This window comes from Zootermopsis nevadensis, unplaced genomic scaffold (genome assembly GCF_977971745.1).
Source record: "Zootermopsis nevadensis isolate Lab colony 2312 unplaced genomic scaffold, Znev_1.0 Znev_ptg000082l, whole genome shotgun sequence".
NCBI classification, from domain to species: Eukaryota; Metazoa; Arthropoda; class Insecta; order Blattodea; family Termopsidae; genus Zootermopsis; species Zootermopsis nevadensis.
The window spans coordinates 137388-162543 of record NW_028259213.1 but is presented as its reverse complement, the minus strand read 5'-3'; the positions used below and the strand labels follow the sequence as shown (position 1 = coordinate 162543).

The following is a 25156-nucleotide window of genomic DNA, read 5'->3' as shown; positions in this document are numbered from 1 at the left end:
ATACTTAAATTCTATCACTGTGATATTGCGAATAGTTGCCGAATTAAGGAACAATAGTTTCAAATTTCACTACGGTATTAGTTCCGTTAAAAATGGCTGCCTGTGTTTATTTATTAGAATAATGGCGTTGTAAAGTGATTGATATTATTTAGAACGCTACATTTGAAGAATGTTATTTTATTCTTTTAGGTAACGATGCAAAGGACTATTATACCAAAGAAATGTTTATTGTGAGGGCTCTAGAGAAGATACTCAACGACCAAGATATAAAGTGGTCGCCTCACTCCCAGTTGAAACGTGCTTGGTAAGTTGCTCGTTCTGTTTCGAATTATATTAACAAAATGTATTTAAAAACACTTTGATTGAACACAGTAAGTGGCGGTTATACTGTAAGTAGTTTTGCATTGCATGTGATTGAATAGTTGATATCTTTATGTCAAGTTTTTATTAATTGTAGTAGCTCCTAATCTTGGTTAATTTTCCTGATTAATTGTCATAACCTTACATTGTAGATACGAAACGAACTGAAAGGTGCAGGTCAGGATGCCCCTAATCCATCATCTGCCTTGCCATTACCAAAGAATGATGAAGCCAATATCATTACAGCAGAGAAATACTTTCTTCCATTTGAGTTGGCATGTCAGAGCAGATTGTCTTCAGGTACATAACTTGTTACTGAACTTGTGTGTTTTGCAAAGTACAGATTTTGTTCTCATGCTACATACATTTGTAAATCAAACTTATTCATTTCAGAAACTCATAGCTTATGGACATTTAGCTGGAAATATTCCTGTCTCAGCTACTCCAGTAAATATCTTAAGTGTATGTTTCAGTGGCCCACAAACAGATGAAGGGGTTCAGTTACAAATGATAAAGGTAATAGAATTTATAAATTAAATAAATGTTTAAGTGTTGTGATCCATAACTGATGATCACTCATTGCCCTAATTATGGAAGCATAAGGAAAATATTGAGAAATATAGTTGTATTTACCATAGTAGAAATATACATTGTACAGTGTTGCCAGTTGTGTTCTTTTTCAATATTTTAACATTTATACGATGTTATACCTGTACCATAAAAGCAACCTAGGAGTCAGTTACATCTTCTCGTTCTTCCTTAAGTCATCTCCACGCTTGTGGATAGTTCGAGAGGATTTTATTGTATAATAGAACTTGGTTATATATCATGTCACAGTAGCTGCTGGAGTTATTCTTAATTGTTTCAAATGAAGACTAGGGAAATGCTGTAATGATTTAGTACATCATTTGATGAATCAAATTGTGTTATGTCAGCATATGAATACTGATAATAAGCTAATTTCAAGTTTGGGTGAGAAAGTGAGAGTTGGCGATGACCTAATTTTGGTTTCTGTAGCTACAGAGCGATGTCTCGTAAGTTATTTTACAGTAGATCTTCTGTGACCATTTCTGTTGTATTTTGATGACTAATAATCAAAGTGCCTTTTGAAATAACTGATACAGGATGTGATTTATACACTACGAATCACATTAATCGATGGATATGATCCCCAATGCATTGGCATAAAAGCAGGGAATTGAACCTGATGATGGCCACATTGGGCTGAAAATGCTGTTCTAGAGAAATTACATTGAACTGAGTGTGTGAAAAGTGACAAAGAAGGAAAACCAAGGAGTGAAATCTCATCAACACTTGTTTCTTTATAGAGCTGAGAAGTCATAAATTAAATCATTTTATAAATACAATTCAAGAAGTGATTTGCAACACATGAACTAACATTGGTGCTGGGAACAAGAAACTGTCTTCACACTTGTCAGTAGTTACCAGAGCAGGATATAGGTTGCAGCACTTGCCTTGTCCATTTATGGTATCTGTCTCTCCATTAATAACACCTTCGTTTCTTTGTAACGAGTTTAATGACGCACTCGTGGCTTCAGAACTATCCATATGGTCTTGTGTAATAACCCTGTAGTTAAGTGAGTCTTGGCTTACTTCAAGTCTGTTTCTATTAGGCCTCCAGCGTGGTTATTCAGAAGATGCTGTTGAAGCAGATGGACTTATAATGAATGGACCATCACCAGAACGTTCTGCAAGCAAACTGAAGCATAAACCATCCAGACGTCCGAGGAGAGGCTCGCTCTCACGAAACGTCACATACGACAAACTGGAAAATGCACAAATGAATGGTACGTTAGAACGAGGTAGGTATTCGTGGTTGTTCTGAAAATAATTAAGAATTTGTTATTAAACGTGGTTAAATTACATGTGCATTTGCAAAGGCAGTCGACTGAATTTCGCGCTTACTGCATATATTATCTGATTGAAAAGTATTTGTTGTAACACAAAATGAAATTATATTATATTACTTTGATGATGTGATGTCGCAGAACAGTACGAGCACATAAAGACATGTTTTAATTTGAAGAATGTGGAACTGCCTTTTGTAGCATGTTTAATATCAAACATATTTCCAGTATGGCACGGTCATAGGCCGAAAGATTGAAAATTTAAATTTATATGCTTTATGATGTTAAGAGAACTCATGTGGTCATTTTATATAAAAAATATTATTTGTAACTAATTGAATTTATTTTAAAAATTTGTTTTTATTTACATAGTTACTGCACACAACATATATTAATAATATTTGACTGATGCATTTTAAAAAATATTTAACCATTGATATTATTGCTTTTGTTGATTCCTGTTTTTCACATCTTTTATTGTTATTTGGCTCTTAATAAGAACTGTTCAAAAAATGTATTTTGGTGATATTTCATATGTGAAATTGTTACTTATTTACCATAATAGGTTTCTGTTCTTTGTTAAACAAATGTGTTTTGTCCTTTTTCATCTGGGTTTTACAACGGTGTACGAGGTTTGACTGTTTTGAAAGTAGGGAAGTGGGTTCAAGCTATTGTGGCAGTTCGTTCTTAATTTTATTTTTTTTTTCTGGTGATGTAACATCTTTAAGACAAAGTAACTGCTTACGGTTTGAATTGAACAGACCGGTTTCCACTGTTGGATGTACTTGTAATGTAAGTCTTCTGGGTTGTGACACCGTGCAGTCTTATAAGTAATTAATAATGTCCCAGGGGAGCATATCACTTGTTAAAGATGGAATTCATACACATTTCTGCCCAGAAGGTGGAGGTGCTATGTTCCTCTGAACCCCTGTAAGACTATATGATTTTATAACCAGATGACTGCATTCCACATCTTTAATACCATGAGAATCTGAAATCTAGGCTGTGCTGTATCAGCGAGCGTCTTGAGGAAGTAGCTTTAGTTTGGAGTTGGAGATGTTAAGAATCTCCAAAATACTATCAATGCTCCCTGCATCCATGCAGTTACATTGTCCAGAAAGGGGACCTAAATTGTTAGAAAAGTAATTATGTAATTATATTTTGTTTATTTGAAACATGTTTTAGTACTGAATGTCATTGACACGTATGGTCTAATGGGTGCACAAAAGCAACGTAATTCGTTAATGGAACACGTGAATTTTGCTGCCATAGATTATGCATGTTTTCAAGTATGCTATACCTACAACACAATACATTGCTTATTTTATAGAGAATAATAATAATTTGTGCCTGAGATTTGAGTTTTTCATGGCAATGAAGATGGCAGTCATTGTCATAATTTGCATGAAAGTGTGTTAGAAGCCCACAATAATTAAATGTTATATTGTTACTAAAACGTGCTATTAAACATTAAGAGAATGCTTAAAATATTCTCAGAGAAATAATTTGGTTCACATTAAACATTGTTTATATGATAGCTGGGAATATTGTACAATGACATGACTGTCTCTCTGTGGGACTGTGGCTATTAACTGGACCATTGGCCACCCCCAGATGATACATGAATGAAAATGGAGCGTCAGTGAAATGATATTTGCAGGTAAAAACTGGAAAACTCAGGGAAAAACAAGTCCGAATGCAAATTTGTCCCCCACAAATCCCATATAGGCTGCCCTGGGCATGAACGTGAGCTTTACTGGTGAGAAGTCAGTGAATTATCACCTGTGCCCTGCCATGCCCGTCTCGGTATCTGCCTTACGTGTTGCATCCAGCATCTCGGCTTATAGAGACCGTGTGAGGCACAGACCGCGTTCGTTAGAGTCACAGTACATCAGACACAGTCCGACAGCGATCTGTCCTGCATGGCATCAGGTGGGGTGAAATTTGAAAAAAAAATTGAAATTTCTTCAAAATTTTCGAAAAATCAAAAAACGCTGGAAATTGTCCAAAGAGCGCACAAAACCGAAAATTTTTGAAAAATTCCACTTTCAAAATTTTTTCAAAAATTTCAAAATTTTTGGGTTTTGTGCGCTTTTCAGACAATTTCCATCGTTTTTTGATTTTTCGAAAATTTTTAAAATTTTTAAATTTTTTAAAAAAATCAAAAAACGCACAAAACCAAAATTTTTTGAAAAATTCCACTTTCAAAATTTTTTCAAAAATTTTGGGTTTTTTGCGCTTTTCAGACAATTACCATCGTTTCTTGATTTTTCGAAAATTTTGAAATTTTTTTCAGAACTCTCACCAAGGGATGCATGCCAACCTCGGCGAATGCCTCACTATGTCTCTGCCGGACTCGTCCTCGATCCGTGTCTCTCTACTGCTTTCTGTCGCACATTTTGCAACATCTCACAGTTAGAACATCTCGTAGAATAACCTGTCTTGACTGTGACCTATGTAGCAGGTACTTCGAGAGCAACATTGACAAGTTTATTCGGTTCAGGATGTCTATTTCTTGTCCACCAATATTTCTGAATCTTGTCATTGCTTTTCAATAGGAAGGACAAAGTCATGGAAATAAGAGCTGAAAGTAGAATTGACATGTAATTGGAACTGTCAAATTATTTTAAAATATAAATTTTATCATAGATTCTTCTCTCGTGAACGTGATTCAAGCAATGGTCGTCTGAAGAAGGGAGGAACTCCCGAACCAGCTGTGGATGGAGATGTCAGTCCTGAGAGAAAACCAGTTGGCATGGGCCGCACTAGTAGACTACATGTGCGGACACCACAAGTGAGGGTCTCGCAGGTGAGCTTCTATACAATAAGGTTGTAATAAGAGTTACATGAAATATCCATTTGACTTCTATTTAATAAAAGGTTATGTTTTGGCTTCCTTATCCATCTTCAGGGCTTGTTACAGGCGGTGTTTAATTTTGATATGACAGACTTTAAGACTTTTTTCCTCTGTGTATAAATTTCTCATGTACTGTCTCTAATTCTTTTGGCATTCTGCAGTTGGGGGGCTAAGCTGCCCTCTTATTCAGTTGTGCGTTACTTCATATTCTGCTAATTTTATTTCAGTAATAAATATAAATTAATTAACGAGTAAACAAATTGCTTTCAGACGGACTTGAAAATGATTCCACCTACCATCCCAGACAGAAGTCCAAAGGTAATGTCTGTCCCAGCTGTCTCAGGAGCGGAATCTATTGGCAATGAGATATTCGACTCATCAATGAGTACTTCTATGGACAGGACCCAACTCATGTGTACGTGGGCTGGGTAACAACGCAGTATCACTTCTTCAGCAAGGATTTCAATCAGAGTAGTGTCCGCAAGGCTTCTGTTATGATTGTGGATGACCATGACAGAATTATTGAAAGGTGACAACATAATCCTCTGTGTTCTAATTTTCTTGCCTCGTTCTGCAATAGCGATGGCTTACGTAACGTTACAAGTAACTATTTAAGTTTATTCCAATTAAAACTGAGCTGTTACGCATACATAATTAAGTTTATAGTCTTTTGAATTTGGAAACATTGGAATGCTTTTCTTTTTTGTAAGGAAAGGTGGTCTTATGTTATTATTAAACCGTTTTAGTTCACATGTGTACATCCCACTAATTATTTTAGATTCATTTTGTGATATCACTAAATTTGGTATGTCTGTCATGCAATTAAAAGCCATACCAACTTTATACCCTCTAATTTCCCACAACCAGTAATGCCATCTTGGCTGCATTACAAACATATGAGGTGGGATTCATTTCCTCGTTCACAAGACTCCTCCTCGTTGTTCACTTTTTATCTTTGAAATTATGAAATTTGAAAGCAAACTATTAAGTTTTGTTACGATAGCATCGATCGTCAGAGTTGCTACGTGGTCCGAGCTGACGAACTCTACAATGAAGTGACTCATGATTCATCAGGCAAAGGGGCATCACAGGGAATGTTTGTTGGTTGCTTTGTTGACACAGCAGGGACAGGGAATTTAAATTACCATATTATAGGCTGCCGGCCTGACTTCATTCTGGGGTTAGTGGCTTGGTTAGGTTGCTAGGGCAACATGCAGCCAGCTGGATCATGTGTCCCAGTGAGGTTGCCAAGATTGCAGCAGAAATAAATTATGTTTTTGAGGGAAATTGAAATATTTAATAAATTTTGTAACTATAACTCCCTTAACCTTTTAAGTGCTAGTTTAAATCTGTGTATCTCCAACTGGACCAATTTAAAACCGACAGTGTTATGCTATGCTGTGCATGTGTTTTGATAAAACAGCGTACGTCTCTTAAAAACCCATACAGGACAGTGAAGTAAAATACGCATTGGTCAGGAAATTGTACTTTGTAAATTAGAACGTTTCTCAAGATATTGTTCACAAGAATTGTTATAATTGGAAGGAATGTTACACGTATTTATATATTATGCTATTATTAGATTCATATTCTGAAAAATATTGTGAATTTATTGATGTGTTTAGTGGGAAATGTGAACGTACTGTGTAAACTTCTCTTCTCCTATGTTGTTTTGATAGATGGAACCTGAAACATCTTTGTGGAAGCAACGAGCATGGGGCATGTTATACCACAGGTTAGGTTAGGTCTATATACACTTGTTGCTTTTAAGAGGTATCAAGTTTTAAGTCACATTACCAATTTCAAGTGATATGCTGCATAAAATGAGTCAGCACTGTAAGGAGATGCAGACAGAAATTTAGTTACAGAATTACAGAATTTTGCACCAACATTTGCATAATTTATTTATATAATGTAGATTGTAGGGAATTTTTTCAGATTCCTTCATTATTATTATATGTTTTGTGCGTTGTTTCTTTAATACATACTGAGGAGATGGACAGGATTTTCTGTAACTACAAATATACAGCTGGCTCTTCTTAATGTGATATTTGACAGATACATCATCCAATATTTTTTTCACCTGGCTAAATGCATTAAATTATTTTAATTTTCTATATTCTGACATAAAAGTCTGCAAAACATTATTATTTACCAAAGCAAAATAATGAATGTAATCAGTCACTTTCAGGTCTTATTTTTATACAGTTCCTTCAGAACATGTGTCCGTCGGCCAGAACTTTTGTGACCACATGCTTATTAAAACGCACCCTTTAATAAATCATTGTTTCTCTTTTTCTTACAGTTTCCACCAGGACTTAAAACCTCATCAGTGGGCACGAGTACCTAATCAATCTCTGCAAGTGCACGCCCCGAAGCTGTCAGACATTCGTGGTTGGAGTATGCTGTGTGAAGACGCTGTGACCGTGTCGGCACTTCACATTCCAGAAGAAGACAGACGCATCGATATTTTGGAATTAATTGAGACGGAACGAATGCTGAGGTAAATGTGAACACATCGTGACGGACGATAAATATTCATGATACAGGACACACACGATCTTCCTTTCTGTTCACATTCGATACTATGACAGATAATGGGTACCAGGGGTCCTTTCCCCAGGAGTAAGGCGCGGCCAGGTCGTGACACTGACTACTTGCCTCCGTCTAGTGCCTGAGAACGAGTGGGAGCTACACCTCCTCTCCCCCCAAGCACCTACGTGGCCCGTAGCAGTTTAGCTTTACTTTTAGTTTTACAAAATGTTTAGTCTAATAGTTTGAAAATACCCCAAAGAAAACATTTTCTAAATTTGTCTCTCAAGAAATGACAATCTGAAAGACGTCGAATTTAAAAAAAAAGACTGCTTTATCTTTCACAACCCACAATTTAGCAGTGAATCTGGTGTCATTAATTTTAGAGCCTGTTACTGCAGTTGAAGGAACTTACGCACTGGAGATGATATTCTGGCAAGTTAACAGAATGGATGAAATACTAAAGCCCCTTGCAGCGTAATTAATTATGGGATGATCACTTTTCAAATTATAACCTGTACCTCAAGGAAAAACTTAATAGTCCGCCCAGTGTAACCCAGAAATCTGTAGCAAATAAGAGTCTTATTTGGCTAGAGAGTTCATTGCAGTTTCATTTTAAAGGTGACAGGATTACAGTTTCGTATGTAGAGAATCTGAGTGTAAATATTGTAGTGTACGTGTTTCTGAAATATTTGCTTTGGCTAATTAATATAATAGAATTTCCTGCGAGGCTTTTGTCTTACGGTTGTCACGCCCACACTCTCACTTTGTACGCCGCGCTCCGCTACCAGTCCAATTATCGTGCAGCTCACACCCTCTGTCTCCATGTGGACCAGAAACAACTATTATATGTCAGGGCCCTTGCGACAGGGTTTCTATGATCTGCTTCACTTGGAATCACGTGCTCCGACGATGCGAGTAGTTCTTCCTGCTTTGCTCATCCTAATACTTATACAATATTAGTGCCGTAATTAAATTTATAATTTTAAACTGTATTTTATAATAGTTTACGTAAACAGATTCTTCTCGTCGTTATTCAGATTATACATTTTTAAAGTGTTGCGTAAGGTTTTTACGCGTGCTTGTCTTAAATTCATTGAATCCCATTCTGCTGTAATTAAAATGAATTTTAATTCTCATCTGTAAATTTTATATCAGTTCTGACATGGTGCTTTATCCTCCTTACGTATTTTTACGTACTTCAGACCTACAAATCTTCTTCAGATATTTACGACGAGAAATCCGAACACAAGATGGAAGAGAATTCACAGACCCCACAGCAGTAGAATCTTACTTCTGTAGTTTGACTTTGTAGACATTTCGTTGTGTTAAGTGAGCAAATAGGAATTGGAATCAGCACAGCACATAATTATAAAACATAACTTTGCTAATCTTTTACTAGTCTTGTGTTTCTCCATATGATTCTTATTTTGTCAGTGTCGAGTCTTAAAAATCTTGTGTTCATCTTTTTGGCCTAATTTGATTGTATATTCATAAGTTACTGTAGTATATGTTAATTAAATTTGAGTTTGGTAATTATCTGAAGTAATGATTTTGTCTTTCGGGGAGGTTTGTAAAAATGAATATATCGTTCCGTTGGGTCCGGAGTTAAAGGAATTATATGAAGATCCTGCAATGGACCATAGTCTGCGCTGCCTAAAAACAGAATCAGTAAGACCACAGATGAATATGACAGACATACATTTTTAAATTATTGTAAGGAGAATAGAAAATATTATTAGAATTCTGTTTTGCTAATAAAATGTTGTTAAACTTGTTTAATGTTGTGTTGTACTCTGTGAAAAAAGAGAAAATATGTACACACACGTGCACGTAAAAACTTTATAATGCTGAATCAGGATTAAATTTTGTTTTTGATATTGGGAAGTTTTATTAAAATTTTGTTGGCATTTTCCAATTTTGGTTACAATTGCATTCTATTAATGGACACTTTACTGAAAATGAAAATGACTTGGTTTGGAACCCGCGGGCTACCTTCCTGATTCGAATTTATTGAAGTCTGTGATGTGATTGGTTCTTATTCTCGCAGTTACAGTTGAAACCTGTTTGTAGTAAAGCAACAAATTGGATAAAATATTTCTTAAACTGCATGTTTGGTTCCACAGGGTCCCATTTTTATATTAATGATAAAAATTTTAATAAATGATATGTTTGTATCATATGGCCAGTCAGATTGCTTCTAAGTCGAATATTTACGTATTCAATAATTTCAATTAAAGATAGAGATTTCCGTCTTCTGGGTTGTTGCGCCGTGTAGTCTGGTCGATGTTAACCAACGTTTCGGAGGTCATGCTGCCTGCGTCATCAGGGCGATTGAAGATAGTTTTTGTGGGACCAGTTACAAGAGACTACTGCGTATAAATTGTATAAACTTGGGCATTTGTGGAATGGTTTGGTTCGATTTATTCTTTATAAAGAGCCGTGCGTGTACTGATGAAAATGTTCGATGTTATTTCAGGCCCTCGCTGAAATTGGTGGACCGTTCGTTCCTGGTTGAAGATGTTGTTAAGTCGCTGATCATGATTGATCCAGGGACTTGGGATGAATCATTTCAGAAAGGTAATTTTTGTATGTGTATAATAATTTGAGATAAAAGCTGGGAAGAGAGAGCATTTAAATATTAACCTTTCTTGGCCTTGCATTATGGCTTATGTGCGTTCGAGCTGGCCACTAGCATACAACTAAACCATTAATGTTTTAGGTACGACATCTAAATTCCCGTGGTCTACGCACATGTATATAAAGTTATCCTTGTTACAAAATACAGTGTATTTATTGCATTTTTAAGCTTAGAATGTCAAATGAAAGCTCTGTTCTTGAGAATGAACCCATTTACCTGGACGTAAAGTTTTTGTAAAAATCTGTCTTTATATACGTAACTACTTTACATTTATTTTCAGTTATTTCAGGTTTCTTTAGCCCCGAACCCTCAGTTTTGTAGTCGTGTTGTACGACCCGACTGTTCGTGCCTCGACGCAGCGTCTGTGAAGTTATTTCTAGACTGAGTTAGCTGTATGAATAACTTTTGATCTTTTCCTGTCAATTCACGATACAGAAATGCCCACATTTTCCATGATGATTTGATATCTGAAATGAACTCTTATCACATTGGACTGTTTAATATGGTCTTAAATAAATAAAAGAAAACCTACTTCAGCGGTACACTAGGCCAGAATTTATCTGGATGGATTGCTTGTAAGAATTTTGACAAAATTTAATTGTCTGTATGTACCTGCCTGTCCCAAATTTCAGTAAAAAATATGCTCATGTATAAAATGTGCCTTGCAGATGGTAAGGATGAGCATAAGAAGGGCTTGTTACAAATGAAGATGGCTGAAGGAGCTAAACTTCAGATGTGTTACTTGCTTCATCACCTTTGTGATATTCAGCTTCGGCACAGAGTGGAATCCACCATCGCCTTCAGTCACGATTTTATTAGTGATCTTCAGACTGTAAGTTCTACTTCTAGACAGTAATTTCCAGAAAACTATGATTTATTCTAATTACATGCCATAGTTTGCTGGTTCAAATTTCTATTTAAAGCAAGAAATTTGCAAGATTTGTCAAGTTTTTTATGAACCTAGGGTATAAATTACAAACTACTCCATTTTCTAAATAATTGTCTAAACTTTGTACACAAAATATTGTTCTTAGTACTTGGAATTTAGAGTGAAAGAATGTTTCAAGTTTATATTGAAATGAAGTTTTAAAATTATCATAGAAACACTTGACTTACATTACACACTAACTAAACTGAAGTAATTTATCTTTCCGACTGATTAAGTAACTGCTTTCAAGTTATCAAGATTACTGAAACCGTGTAGTTTTTAAGGGGGCCTTTCGTGAAAATGTCACAGAACGTTAAATATATTTTTCAGTGGGAAGAAAAATACTGAAATAATTATTTCTTCATTACTAGTTTGTTCATTGTATAGTTTTTAATATTATCCTGTTGTCGTTAAGCTTTAGAATGATATTGAAGTTTCGTAGTTAAACAGAATAAGATGCAACTTGTTTGACGTAAGTGAGTGAGCCTTCAAGAAATTCTTTAAGAGAATCAAATATTAGAATTATAATAAGAAACCTAACTCTCTGTTTCATCATATAGCTCACTCTAAGAAGGGATGTTACTGTGGTTCTTACATAAGATTGGTCATAGCAAATTTTATGAGTAATGTGCTAGTTTCATGTTATTGTTTCCTATAATGTTTTTTATTATAGGATCAACTGAGAAGAAACGTTGAAATCAAGCAGTCTGACTTGCCATCAGCTGTTGCAGCTAAGAAGACCAGAGAATTCAGATGCCCACCTCGAGAGCAAGTAAGTGCTTTCGTACTTTCAGTTTTTGCTGGATTTCTTTCTCTCTAACAATTCAGCATGAATTGTATAAAACAAGCTAGAACTGTTGGTCACTATGGATGCTGTTCGGAAGTTAAACAAATCTCGTCTTGCAGTATACTTTTTTTTTCAGGACTCTGACATTATTCTGAAGGTTTGTTTTAATTCATGCCTTGTTTTAATTTTACATCCATTACTGATGGAAAGGTATGAACTTCAGTTGAATATACATAGCTGAAGTCTGTGAATTATAATTGCTACGTAAAACATTTATACGTGACGCTAAACAGCGTATAGGACATGTTTCAACATCTGAGCTCATATTAATAAATAAAATATATGATTACAATATAGTGCCATTCATCCACTCACACATATCCCTTTCAACCTTTGAAGGTTAATCATAAAACTGGAGAACATAACTTGTACAAAAATCATTGTTAAAAAGATTCTTCATTTGACAGAATTCTAAATTTGTGGAAAAATTGCAGAATAATTGTGTTTTATTGATTTTTTTGCAGATGAATGCAATTCTTGGCTTTAAGAACTTGGAGGGAGAAGAGAGGGAGAATTGCCCCTGTGGAGAAGAGCAAGGCCGAGCGTCTGGCTAAGTTCCACGACAGGCTTATGTCCTACGTTTCACTAAGTGCTCTGCAGGAGCCTGAAGAAACTGAGGTGAGGTGAAGATGGTGTATTGTTTTGCTGTAAGGGAAGTCCATATTGCTGTGATAAGCTGTCAAGAGTGGTCACCAGTTAGGAATTTTCATGTTTTCTTCAGGAACTCGCAGCAGATGTGGCGAAGTCTCGCCCATTCAAGCGTTTATTTAATTTTATCAATTCTGTGAAAGAACGGGAAATAGAACCCAAAGAAGTAGAAGAACCTTTAAAGAAATCACCAGAAGGTAAGCTGTTAGTCCTAAGTCTTATTACATAATCCCAGCAATGTGTTAGGGACAGTTTTATTGCTTATCATGAGCTGTGATTGTTTTGGTATTTATCATTATTTATTATCCTGTTTAGGTGTGTTTGCAACTTTGAGGAACACCTTCTAAAATCACTCAGTCCATTTGCCCATATTCATGAAACAACTCAAGAACGGAATAAGTGAATTTTGATTAAATTTGATAATTTCCACATTATGTAGCATCTTGAGATTAAATTTTTCCATGTCAAATATCCGCATGATGATAATTTGTAAAAGTGAAGTAGTCGCTGTGATGTGTTGTGTGAACTAAAAAGAGGGGTTCGGTTATTACGAAGGATGGGAAGGTTCAAGGATACTGATATGTGAAAGGGATTGGAAATGAATACGAGTAAAAGAAGGAAAGTAAGAAAGAGAGATGGGAGAAAGGTTTGAAGAAGATACAAAAGGATAAAGGAGAAGAAGAGAGAGTGAGGGATTTGGATATGAAAGATTCCCCATTGAATTTAAATGGGCTTTTTACTAGTTTTATTATATCTTGTTTAACCATCTTATGTAACTGTTACAGAGGTTTTCAGAAAAATATTAATTAGTACAATTGTAAGGTGGGCTGAAGAGTCTCAGATTGAAACATCTAAGCTTGTACGAGAAATGTTCAGGTAAGTTGACAATGATTGTTTCTTCAGACACTTTTCCTGTTGCCGGTTGCCTCGGTGACACAAACCCTCTTCCACGCATCCCTCTTGTTCATGAATATTTCATTTTCATTTCATTTGTTTCCTCTGTTTTATTGTCTTTCTTTATTCCAAGAATTGTTGGCTTATAATGCAATTATGCTTAGTAACTTGATGTTCTGTGAAAAATTTTTAACCTACAAGTATAACTAGGCAATTTATGCTCTTGGTTCTGCAAATGTGTTCCATTGGAAAGTGTTTAAATTGAAGTAAAAAAATTCTATAAATATTTTTATTCCTTAGACCAGTCCTTTGGTTCCGTGAATCAAGTTATTGTCACGCGAAATAATGAGACTTATAATACTCTAGGTGAATATTCTAGTTACTGACGCTGTCTTAATAGTCCATGGTTGATAACACTTAGTGTCAATTCATAATTCATAAACTGAGTGGATGTCCAAGCAAACTTCAAAAAATGATTTTAACCTATACACGGTATTGCAGTATAGCAATGACATTGGCATAATGGCATCTGAATTGTACATAAGCTGAGACATACAGACAGTAGAGATTAATGTTGACGACAATGACTAAAGGTTTCTGATCCCCCCCCCCCCCCCAGAATCAGTTATGGTAACTGTCATATGTGGTGTTACATAACACTCATTCTCACTAAAGTTCTTATTATTTGCAAGATACGTAACATTGTACTTTCATGTACACGTAGACATTTTTTGAAAAAGTCTAAGCTATGAATTACTACTACTACTACTACTATGGCGTAACAGCCCAAAATCGAGCCCTAGCCTCCTCTAGAGGCTTCTCAACATATATAATTTTTTACAGATGTAAAAAATTATATATGTTAAGCATTGTTTAATATTTCAGCTTGTTGGTGCGACAGTATGACAGCATTGGTGAGCTCATTAGATCATTACAGAAGACATACATAATTAACAGTAAGACAAAGGATGATGTCGCTCAAATGTGGGTTGGTTTGAGTCAGATAAGATCTCTGTTGCCTGTGCAGATGTCGCAAGAGGAGGAGGGCCTGATGAGAGAACGACTATGGTAAGTTGGTTTCACCAGTAATTATGGTGATTATTCTTATTGTTGTTTATTTTTTCTCACGTAATTATACACAACTAGTGGACCTGGCAGTTTCCAAATAATTTCAAGGGTTAAAAAGAGATATGATTGATTTTGTACAAAAGTAATGTAGTGTAAACTGTATGGAATTAATATTTAGAAAACTAAAATTATATCTTTCACACTTGAGACTAAAAGTATAATTTTAATTACTATGTAAATGATGTTTCAATTTTCCATTTTGACTGTATAAAAGATTTTGGAGTTATGTTAGATAGTAAATTGTGTTTTTACTTTTATGTTGTCCCACACTGGGAGTAGAGATCATTGTCAGAACACAATTTTGCACAACAGTGACACTGGGTTACGTTAGTGCAATGATGACATAATGCCGTTATTGGAATGCGTGCAGCAATGACGCACTTGAGGTGGAGTGTAAAAATTATAATGAAAAGTTTATTATCTGTTATAAAAGATGCCACTGGGGGTCGTATGTTCTTTCCAGGCTACTATTTGAACATTCATAATACTGAATCCATTATTATGTTAACTGCTGTACATTGTTCTAAATGCACTTAATATATATTATTTTTTAGGAAACTGGTGAACAACTATATATTCTTCCAGCATCCTGACCTGATTAGAATCCTGCGTGTCCATGAAAATGTGATGGCAGTGATGATGAATACTCTTGGCAGACGAGCTCAGGCCCAGTCAGACACCCAGACACAAACTCAAGTCACGGAACAAGAAGGAGAATTGCCTCAAAAGGAGAAGGTTGAAATTCAGTACCACTTCTCAGTATTTGTTTAGCATGCAGAGGGAACGTATTTCATCCTTCTTTTAACCCTGTTATCAAGCTTCTCACGTCTGTCTACATATCCTATTATTCAGTGTGACCACTGCTGTTGTATACCACTGGAATCTGCACTGAACAGAACAAAGAGTGCTACCATGAAAACTTATGGGCCCGAATTTATAACTTGTGTTGGGCAAGGCCGTGGTCTAGGCAACACGGAGTTTTCCTCCGTGGCATCCCAACAATTACTCCATTCACACACAGAAGAAGGCAATGGCAAACCACTTCTGGATCATCTGCCAAGAACGTATATGAACAGGTCCCAGTCCGAGAAAAGGATCCTGTTCATATGGACCTGTCGTCACACAGAACACTAAATAATAATAAGATGAGGTGGTCTAGCGGTTAGAACGCTGGCCTTGTAATCCTGGGGTCTCGGGTTCGAATTTATAACTTGTGTTGGGCAAGGCCGTGGTCTAGGCAACACGGAGTTTTCCTCCGTGGCATCCCAACAATTACTCCATTCACACACAGAAGAAGGCAATGGCAAACCACTTCTGGATCATCTGCCAAGAACGTATATGAACAGGTCCCAGTCCGAGAAAAGGATGGAAGGATCCTGTTCATATGGACCTGTCGTCACACAGAACACTAAATAATAATAAGTTGAGGTGGTCTAGCGGTTAGAACGCTGGCCTTGTAATCCTGGGGTCTCGGGTTCGAATTTATAACTTGTGTTGGGCAAGGCCGTGGTCTAGGCAACACGGAGTTTTCCTCCGTGGCATCCCAACAATTACTCCATTCACACACAGAAGAAGGCAATGGCAAACCACTTCTGGATCATCTGCGAAGAACGTATATGAACAGGTCCCAGTCCGAGAAAAGGATGGAAGGATCCTGTTCGTATGGACCTGTCGTCACACAGAACACTACAAATAAAAATAAAATAATATAACAATATGGCGGCCAACAGAATGTTTTGATTTGATGTTTTATTTCATCTAAATGTTTGAAGTTTGTATGATGACATGTAAACACATCTAAACGTTTCTTATGAAATACTAGTGTCTGCCTACTAGAACTGCATGGGTATGATGTTGTTCATTACACTGTTCCATGTCATGTTGAAAATACTGCATTTACTTTCATAATTGACTTATTTGTTCATATCTACTTATTACATGTAACAGTTGTTAAGACAATTGCATGTTTTCCCCATTTAATTATCAAAATGTCATACAAAAATGAATTATAACACTAATGGAATTGACGGTGGTCATCTTCTGGGTTGCTGAGTAATCATTGCCCTGATGATCGAGGCGGCACCACCTCTCAAACGTCAATGGACTTATGTCAGACTACATGGTGCAACAACCGATAATACAGCCATCATCATGCTTGCTGCCATGAGAACCTCAAATCTCACTTAGTAATGGAATTGTAAAATATTTACTGGTCTTTTTTCTCTGTACAAATTAGTTAAGGACACTACTTTAATTTAATGTAAGTTTTATTTTATTTCTATCTTCGCATTTTTGTATTGTTCAAATCAGGACACCTCTCACGAGATGGTCGTAGCTTGTTGCCGATTCCTGTGCCACTTCTGCAGGACTTCTCGTCAGAACCAGAAGGCTATGTTTGACCATTTTGCATTTCTTCTGGAGAATAGTAACATTCTTCTCTCGCGACCATCTCTGCGTGGCAGTACGCCTCTGGATGTGGCTTATTCCTCACTCATGGAAAATACTGAATTGGCTCTTGCACTTAGGTCAGTACTCTTGATTAGCCTTCTGCCTTAATCTTAAGTTCGCTTTCATGATACAGATCGTGCCATGAAATATGGCAGATACAGATTAATGTATTGCTTAGTGGATGACTTAGATTGTTTGGATTCTATAGACAGCATACTGCGACAGTTATTTGAATATAATTATTTGAAAATTTGCCATTCATATGATTCTATGTGAAGCATATACTTGTTTTTCAGAGAACATTACTTGGAGAAAATTGCCATCTATCTTTCCCGTTGTGGTTTGCAATCCAACTCTGAGCTTGTTGAGAAAGGATATCCAGACTTGGGATGGGATCCAGTGGAAGGAGAGAGATATTTAGATTTCTTGAGATTCTGTGTCTGGGTCAATGGTAATTAAAATTCTTATATCTTTTCTGTATGAGAAACATATGAAGAGCCCTATTCATAGATAAAAAAAGTAAACTCTGATGACCTTAGTTAACATTATCTTCTCTTCCATTTGTATGCGAATTCGGTTTTTGGCTTCTCTTTACGTACAGATTTATTTAATTGCATACTGTGAACGCATTTATTGCAAATATTAAAAGAGCATGATTCTATTTAATTTTGATTAATTATACCAATGTATGATGTGAAGCTTTCACGGTGAGTTTGTATAATGAATTCTTCTTAGACCCTAGAAGAATTTATTATAATTTATGGATGTTTTCTACAGTTTCATTTCATAAAACTTCTTTATTACATATGACCAAATTAATATGAACAGACGTTCAAAATATGTTGTTAAGAATAATTTTTCCTGCATCTAGCTATTACAATGTAAAATACTGTAGATGTGCTATCTGTACATAAAATAACTTACTGTAATATTCAATCATTCACAAACCCACAATAGAAAGGTCAAAATTATATGAATAATGTATTTTATTTGTAGGTGAGAGTGTAGAAGAAAATGCTAACCTTGTGATCCGTCTTCTTATACGTCGCCCAGAGTGCTTAGGTCCGGCACTAAGAGGAGAAGGAGAAGGCTTGCTGAGAGCTGTCATGGAAGCAAATAAGGTTTGCTCATAAGTTCATCATATCAAGCACATATACAGCAGTCAGTGTTAATGCATTAACTAGTAATATAGCTCTTTAAATCTGTTGTATTCTGATGATACTTGACATTTGATTCAAATTACTTTATATACTGTTATAGTGTTACATGCAGCCACGGACATGATCTACTGCAGGGGTTCTCTACGTCTTGGTGCTTGCGGCATACTTGGGATATATTTTTTTTTGGGGCACAATTTATAATAATTCTTTTCTTCAACAGAAATTGTTTTTAACAAAGGGCAGTACCCTCAACCCAACCTGTGTAAGAACTGAAGCTACAGTCTGAAATTTATTGTGGGGGTAGGAAGTGACAGGAAAAAATTTTGAGTAACTTTGGTGTTTGTTGGTGGGTGTTCTAGCTGTTATTGTCCAAAAATGTAGAAATTTTCACAGTAGTTCTAGTCTCCCTCTCATTATGTTCCCAGAACCTGCTATAGCTATCAATCTTTTGATGTTGAAGGCTTATGAACATCATAAATGGGATGATATGATTTAATAGATTACAGCAGAGAGTAATGATCAGGTTTCAAAGTGAAGAAAAGAAAAGAAAAGAAAGAGGGAGCAGAACGCTTACTTGAAAATCTGTAGTTCATTGAAAATTTGTATCATAGAGAGCACAAATGTTCTGTGCAGGGCTGTTTGTTGTAAGACCAGTATTCCAAGATGCTAATTATGAAATTATACAATTATCACATTTTGGATGTTACAAACCAGAATTTACACAGTTTTTAAACATGAATATCCAGGAGTTAATAGGGCCTATTAAATATAATGACGACTGTTTTGTGTGTGTGTACATGCTTGAAATATCACTCCCCTTGAGTGAATCAATATGTTTACATTGAGAATGTTTATGAAAGAGAAGTATCAGATTTGTTTTATATTTTGTTGGTATTGTGGTTCTTTTGGTAATCGGCGAGTTTCTGTCATTCCAGATGTCAGAGCGCATTGCTGATAGGAGGAAGCTGATGGATGAAGCAGAAGGAACGATGTCCATATTACAGTTTGAACATCCACTGCCTGAGAGCGATGAAGATGAAGACTACATTGACACTGGATCTGCCATTCTGAACTTCTACTGTACTTTGGTGGATTTGCTGGGGCGCTGTGCTCCAGATGTTTCTGTTATTGCGCAGGTTATTTAACAAAATTTATGCTCTTTTTATAAAATACATTAAATGCTCATTTCATGGTGTCCTGTTACAGAAAATCCAGTGTTTCTGCCTTTGTTGTAAGCATCCGTGAAACTCCTGTGCTTTCAGCTACACAATTTTTCTCTTAACAGAGTAATGTTAAACCTGTGACTTACCAGGTGGCTGATAGCACGTAACACATTATTTTTAAATTATGCATCTTATATTTTTAAAAATGGAAAACAATTCAACAGATTGTATTATGCCTTCATTAAGGAGAAATTTTTACAGACTAGTAGTGTCACCTTACAGCCAATCTGGAATTTTTTTTAATCACACGTTATAAACTGTAAGACCAGACACTCTTGTTTTGAATGTTTTACGTTGATACCTATGAGGATAGGAGATTAAATTGTCTGTCTGACAAAGCAGTATTCCATGCCTGGGACTGCAAATAGGCATAACTGTTAAATTTTTTGTCTAGTCCATTTAACATATACATACAACACGTAAAAATTATTTGTGATATATATATATATATATATATATATGTAGTGAGCACTCACACGCACCAAAATGCTAATTTTTCTTCACATGTAACATGAAACTGCATTTTGTATTAGAACAGACTAGAAAGCTTTGCATCTACAAAGCTTGTGGGACAGGTTAACATATCTTTCAGTAAGATGGTGTACCCTCATGTTTTGGTAATGTGCTCTGTAGCAAATACTGAATGCCAAGATACTAAATACCTGATTGTGTGAAGAGGAGGACCAATTTCTTGACTTCTCATTTCTTCTTCTTCTTCTTCTATGTCTCTCCGGTCCGTATTCGGTCCATGGCCTCCTCAATTCTCCTCTTCCATTCGGTCCTCTGTTAGGTCCGTCTGTCCGAGGCTTTGATCAAGGTTTCGAAACATCTTCATTTTTACGGCGCAAGATTGTTAGCCTTGCGACCAACCCTCAACCTGGAGGATCAGGGTACCTGTCTTAGTCTGACCTCTCCTCCTCGACCAATCTGGCTAGGGAGGCCCTACCAGTAGCTCTTGGGGTCACTGAGGTACTCAAACCCCACCACCACGACAAGGTGCAGGTACCATTAAGTGAGGTGACTTCTCATTTACCTGATCTCAATCCATTAGGTTTCTTACTTTGAGATTGTGTACGGGATAAATGTTCTTCTCAAAACAATGTCTTTACAACAATTAAGAGGAAGAATAACAGAAGCTACAGTTACTATGCCAAAAGTAACTAACTGGCAGAAGTCAGCTCTTAGTTCAACATGGAATGAGTGTAACAAATACAGTGACATCTCTGTAAAAAAACATGCCGTGACTTATTTACATTGTCGCAGTTGGTACCACGTGTCATGCGCATTTTGCGGTATGAGAAGTGACAGATGCAAAGAAATAGAAACACCAATTACTTCGGTCTTAGAGTTAAAATGTGAAACCTTTGAAACAAACAAAATAAAGCTATAAGACAATTTTTTATATCTTATATATATAATTTTGCTCAGAAACTGATAGTAATTGCTGAGTGATTACAGGATGTTGAAAGTTTTGTTTTGTTTCAGAGATATTGCTGTTTTTTATTAATAATGAAAATCAAAATGCAATAGGACATACGTTGTTTTCTTCATTTATGACGCATCTCTTCAGTCTTGGTCATGTTAGCCTTCCTTATCCCTTCCTGTCTGTCAGGTTGAAGAAATCTATTTCTGGAGTATCAGGATCAATGAACGAAATTCCACTGCTTGCAGTGATAAGATGACAGTGAAAATTATGCCTAACAGACACGACTTACAATTTAATATAGACAGTAGATGTTTTGGTGTGATAAAAAGGTGTGTATGTTGCTTAATCAGGTCTTTGCTTGTTAATGCCCAGGGCAAAAATGAGTCTCTTCGAGCAAGAGCCATTCTGCGGTCGCTGGTGCCTCTGGAAGACCTACAGGTGGTGCTGAGTCTGAGGTTCACCCTTACAGATCCTGCAGCAGGAGAGGAACGGCCTAAGAGTGATATGCCATCCGGCCTCATTCCTGGCAATAAACAAAGCATAGTACTCTTCCTGGAGAGAGTTTATGGTATTGAGACCCAAGAACTGTTCTACAAACTCCTGGAAGATGCGTTCCTTCCTGATCTCCGTGCGGCGACTATGTTGGACAGAGTAAGCTGTTTGCTGTACAGTTAATTAATACATTTTATTTTTGAAATCACAAATGATGGCATTTTTATTTGTTAATAAAGTTGTAAGTATTATAATTTTAGAAATGATTATGGAAAATTTTGTTCCCATAGCTCTTTCAATACTAAAATCTTAAAACCATTATTTGTAATTAATAAGTTTGTCATATATATTCCTGTTCTCTGTACTAAAAAGCGCCAATTCTGATATCGTCTAACATCAACACTGATCCTTGTCCTTGAAAAACAGAAACATATAATTGGAATTATGGGTGCGGAAACAGTAGCATTTCTTATGAAGTGTATTATGATAATTCTGTAATGAAAAGAATATTTGTAATTATGGCTGAGTTGCTGTTACATTATACACCTTAACTGATTTCAAAGATTTTCAGCTGTTAAACCATATTCATTAAGTCCTGCTTGATTTCAGAATGATGGCTATGAATCTGACATGGCACTGGAAATGAATCGTTACATTGGTAATTCCATCTTGCCACTCCTCATCAAACACTCCTCGTTCTACAATGAAGCTGATAATTATGCCAATTTGCTGGATGCCACTCTGCATACAGTGTACAGACTGTCCAAAAACAGAATGCTTACCAAGGGCCAGAGAGAAGCCGTGTCAGACTTCCTTGTGGCTCTTACCAGGTAAGTATCATAATTAAGTACGCTTATGACAGTCAGATTTAATTAAAATTGGGTGAAGTGGAAATTTACAAGAATGATGCACGGCATGTTTCTGTTGCCTCGCTTTGTTGGTTGAGCCTTTCTTATGCAACCTACTTGTAACACAGCAAGAGCATACAGAGAAAGACGCTGTCAATGCAGATACATCGCTCTGAAGAAATACTGGAGATAATTTAATTTTGTATAAGGGCAACCTGTTCACAGGCAAATATGTTTTAGAGGTGTTCTAGTAGTTAGCACTGGCATGGTATTTAAATAGTCCTGGGTTCATTCCCAACCACTGTCACTAAGAATTAAAAAAGTTATTGAAGATCTGTCTGCATAATCAGCTGAAGGTGGGAGTAGAGCCCAACTACTGAAAAAATCACGTGTATTGAGTGTACCTCAGGCATGACCAATGTCTAACACAGTATTCCTTTAGTATTTTAGCTGTATTAAACGTTCATTTCAAAGATATTTGGTGTACCATTTCCAAAGTTTTAGGAAGATTTTAATTTTAATGTTATTGTACAAAATATGAAATGAACAAACTTGTGATTTTGGATTTTGCTTAGTGGCTGATACAGTGTTGATGTTGATAGCAAGGCAAATAACTCGTGCAGTCATACATATGAATGAACAGATTTTTTGAAATGGGAAGCACAATGTTACAAAGATGGTGCGGCGATGACAATTTGTCTTGATGCTGGCCAACAGCAAATACATTCTCAGTGTCACTGATAAAGAGGATTCTAGCTGCAAGTATGCTCTTGGGTTACCAGGTTCAAAGGTCGATAGGTATGGAACCTGAATTTTATACTGCTGTAGAAATGTCAGTCGTGGATTAACATTTGTTGCTGGAAGTATGCTCACATTTTTAAACACTGTTTTCTTTATCAGACGGTGAACACTCCATTTTGTGTTTAAAACACCTATTTCTTACGATATAATTTCTGTTACAGCCAAATGCAACCAAGCATGTTACTAAATTTACTGAGGAAGCTTACCATTGACGTTTCCAAGCTGTCAGAGTACACCACTGTAGCCCTCAGAGTATGTATACATAGTGTGAAATGTTTTTTCTTCATCATCATATTTTGGGGAAGAACTTGTTAGTTATATGAAGATTCTTGACCATTTATATTATTACTACATAAAAATTCCAGAGTGAAAATTCACGAAAAATTTATTTTTGAAGAGAAATCTTTTTTATGTAAACTGAAGTAAAGTAAAATAGAATATACATTATTTTAATACGACCATCAAAACTAGTCTTTGTTGTCTTTCGTTGTTACAATAAAATAATTTATAATGAATATACAGTGGAAATGGATTTGGATATCAAGGTAATAAGTAATTTCTGCAACATATTTAAACAATTTTCTTCAAAATTTATAAATTATATTTATCACAGTTTATTTATTTATTTATTTAGTGTTCTGTCTGAGGACAGGTCCATATGAACAGGATCCTTCCATCCTTTTCTCTTCTCGGACTGGGACCTGTTCATATACATTCTTGGCAGACGATCCAGAAGTGGTTTGCCATTGCCTTCTTCTGTGTGTGAATGGAGTAATTGTTGGGATGCCACGGAAAAAAACTCCGTGTTGCCTAGACCACGGCCTTGCCCAACACAAGTTATAAATTCGAACCCGAGACCCCAGGATTACAAGGCCAGCGTTCTAACCGCTAGACCACCGTGGCGGTCTTATCACAGTATTAAACAAAACTTAGACTCTTAGTTATTTCTTATCATTTTCAACTAACTTGTGTTTTCCAGTTACTGATGCTGCATTATGACCGATGTGCCAAGTATTACGGTTCTACTTAAGGGCAACGGATGTACGTCGCATCCAGTGATGAAGAGAAGAGGTTGACCATGATGCTGTTCAGGAACATCTTTGATTCTCTGTCCAAAATGGTAATTTATAGTTTCAAAATTTATCATCTGTCCATCATACTGTTCAGTGGATTCCAGTAGGATGTGTGTGTCACCCTACATAGGCCTTTACTTGGAGCCACTTTATAAAAGTTATTTCATTCACAGTCTTGTGCGTTATTCCTTCATGTTTTATGGCTGTTTTTTGTTTTGTAGTTATCAACCCTATACACTGAGAAGTTGTATCAGGCATTCAAAATCTTGTCAGTGGTATGTGAATGTAAGCCACAAAGAATATTAAAAGATGCCAGAACAAATAATAATCCACTCATGTGTTTGTAGTTTACCATTGGTTGGTGAGTTTGAGGTGGGTTAAACCAGAACATTATAATTCTTTAATGTAGAGTCTGACCTATATTATGCATTTGTAGTTTGCTGCATGTAAAGTTTACATGAGGAGATGAGGCAGTGGGTGAATTTGAGGGGTGGGAGTGAGAATGCTATTGGAAATTTTGAATACAGGAACTGACCTATGTGATATGTTTGTAGTTTACCATATCTGGTGTCTGTAATCCGCTTGGTGGTGAGGGAATGAGGTGGTCTGTATATTTTGAGGGTAGTAGACCCATAATCTGATATACGAGGCGCGTCCCAAAAGTAAGTTTCCCACTCGTCCCACAGCTAGCAAACCTTATATTGCTCGAAGCGACTGTGCATACGTGATAGAGCAATGACGTAGCATGGCGCATGCACTAACGGCACTTCCCGCGTTCTCACAGTAGCATCGTTGCAGCTGTTGAAGATGGAGGTTCTTATTCCAGCTCCCGCCGACTGTGAAGTGCGGTCAGTGATAACGCTAGGCCGCACACGGCTCGACGGACAGCGAGTCTCCTGCAGGAGTTCAGCTGGGAGGTGTTTAATCATTCACCCTACAGCCCGGACCTCGCTCCCAGTGATTTCCATCTTTTCCTACACCT

General features: G+C 36.4%; 1 protein-coding gene and 2 long non-coding RNA genes across 6 annotated transcripts; 2 read left to right on the top strand and 1 right to left on the bottom strand.

Moving 5' to 3' along the window:
* Positions 1 to 71: 71 nt before the first annotated feature.
* Positions 72 to 5739, top strand: LOC147870949 (uncharacterized). Of its 3 annotated transcripts, none has more exons than XR_015532991.1 (6): positions 72 to 304; positions 513 to 660; positions 754 to 876; positions 1995 to 2168; positions 4878 to 5037; positions 5356 to 5739. It is a non-coding gene; the product is annotated as an uncharacterized LOC147870949 (long non-coding RNA). The 3 variants fall into 3 exon arrangements; XR_015532989.1 differs by having other exon boundaries at positions 1995 to 2183; XR_015532990.1 differs by lacking the exon at positions 72 to 304 and adding an exon at positions 308 to 371 and having other exon boundaries at positions 1995 to 2183.
* Positions 5740 to 11048: 5309 nt separating this feature from the next.
* On the top strand, positions 11049 to 25138 carry LOC110840605 (ryanodine receptor). 2 transcript variants are annotated; one of them, XM_087341534.1, is made up of 16 exons: positions 11049 to 11090; positions 11860 to 11958; positions 12498 to 12651; positions 12755 to 12878; positions 13467 to 13557; positions 14461 to 14643; positions 15258 to 15438; positions 17014 to 17228; positions 17448 to 17602; positions 18148 to 18272; positions 19247 to 19447; positions 21333 to 21611; positions 22062 to 22282; positions 23263 to 23353; positions 24081 to 24221; positions 25001 to 25138. In XM_087341534.1, exons 3-15 carry the CDS (start codon positions 12502 to 12504, stop codon positions 24129 to 24131), a joined length of 2067 nt encoding a protein of 688 aa, XP_087197660.1. In that variant the 5' UTR covers positions 11049 to 11090; positions 11860 to 11958; positions 12498 to 12501; the 3' UTR covers positions 24132 to 24221; positions 25001 to 25138. The 2 variants fall into 2 exon arrangements, with proteins under 2 accessions (XP_087197660.1, XP_087197661.1); XM_087341535.1 differs by lacking the exon at positions 25001 to 25138 and adding an exon at positions 24396 to 24506.
* LOC147870948 (uncharacterized) lies at positions 13404 to 18313 on the bottom strand. The gene is made up of 2 exons (XR_015532995.1): positions 18174 to 18313; positions 13404 to 16389 (listed from the first exon to the last, which is right to left on the bottom strand). It is a non-coding gene; the product is annotated as an uncharacterized LOC147870948 (long non-coding RNA).
* Positions 25139 to 25156: the final 18 nt, after the last annotated feature.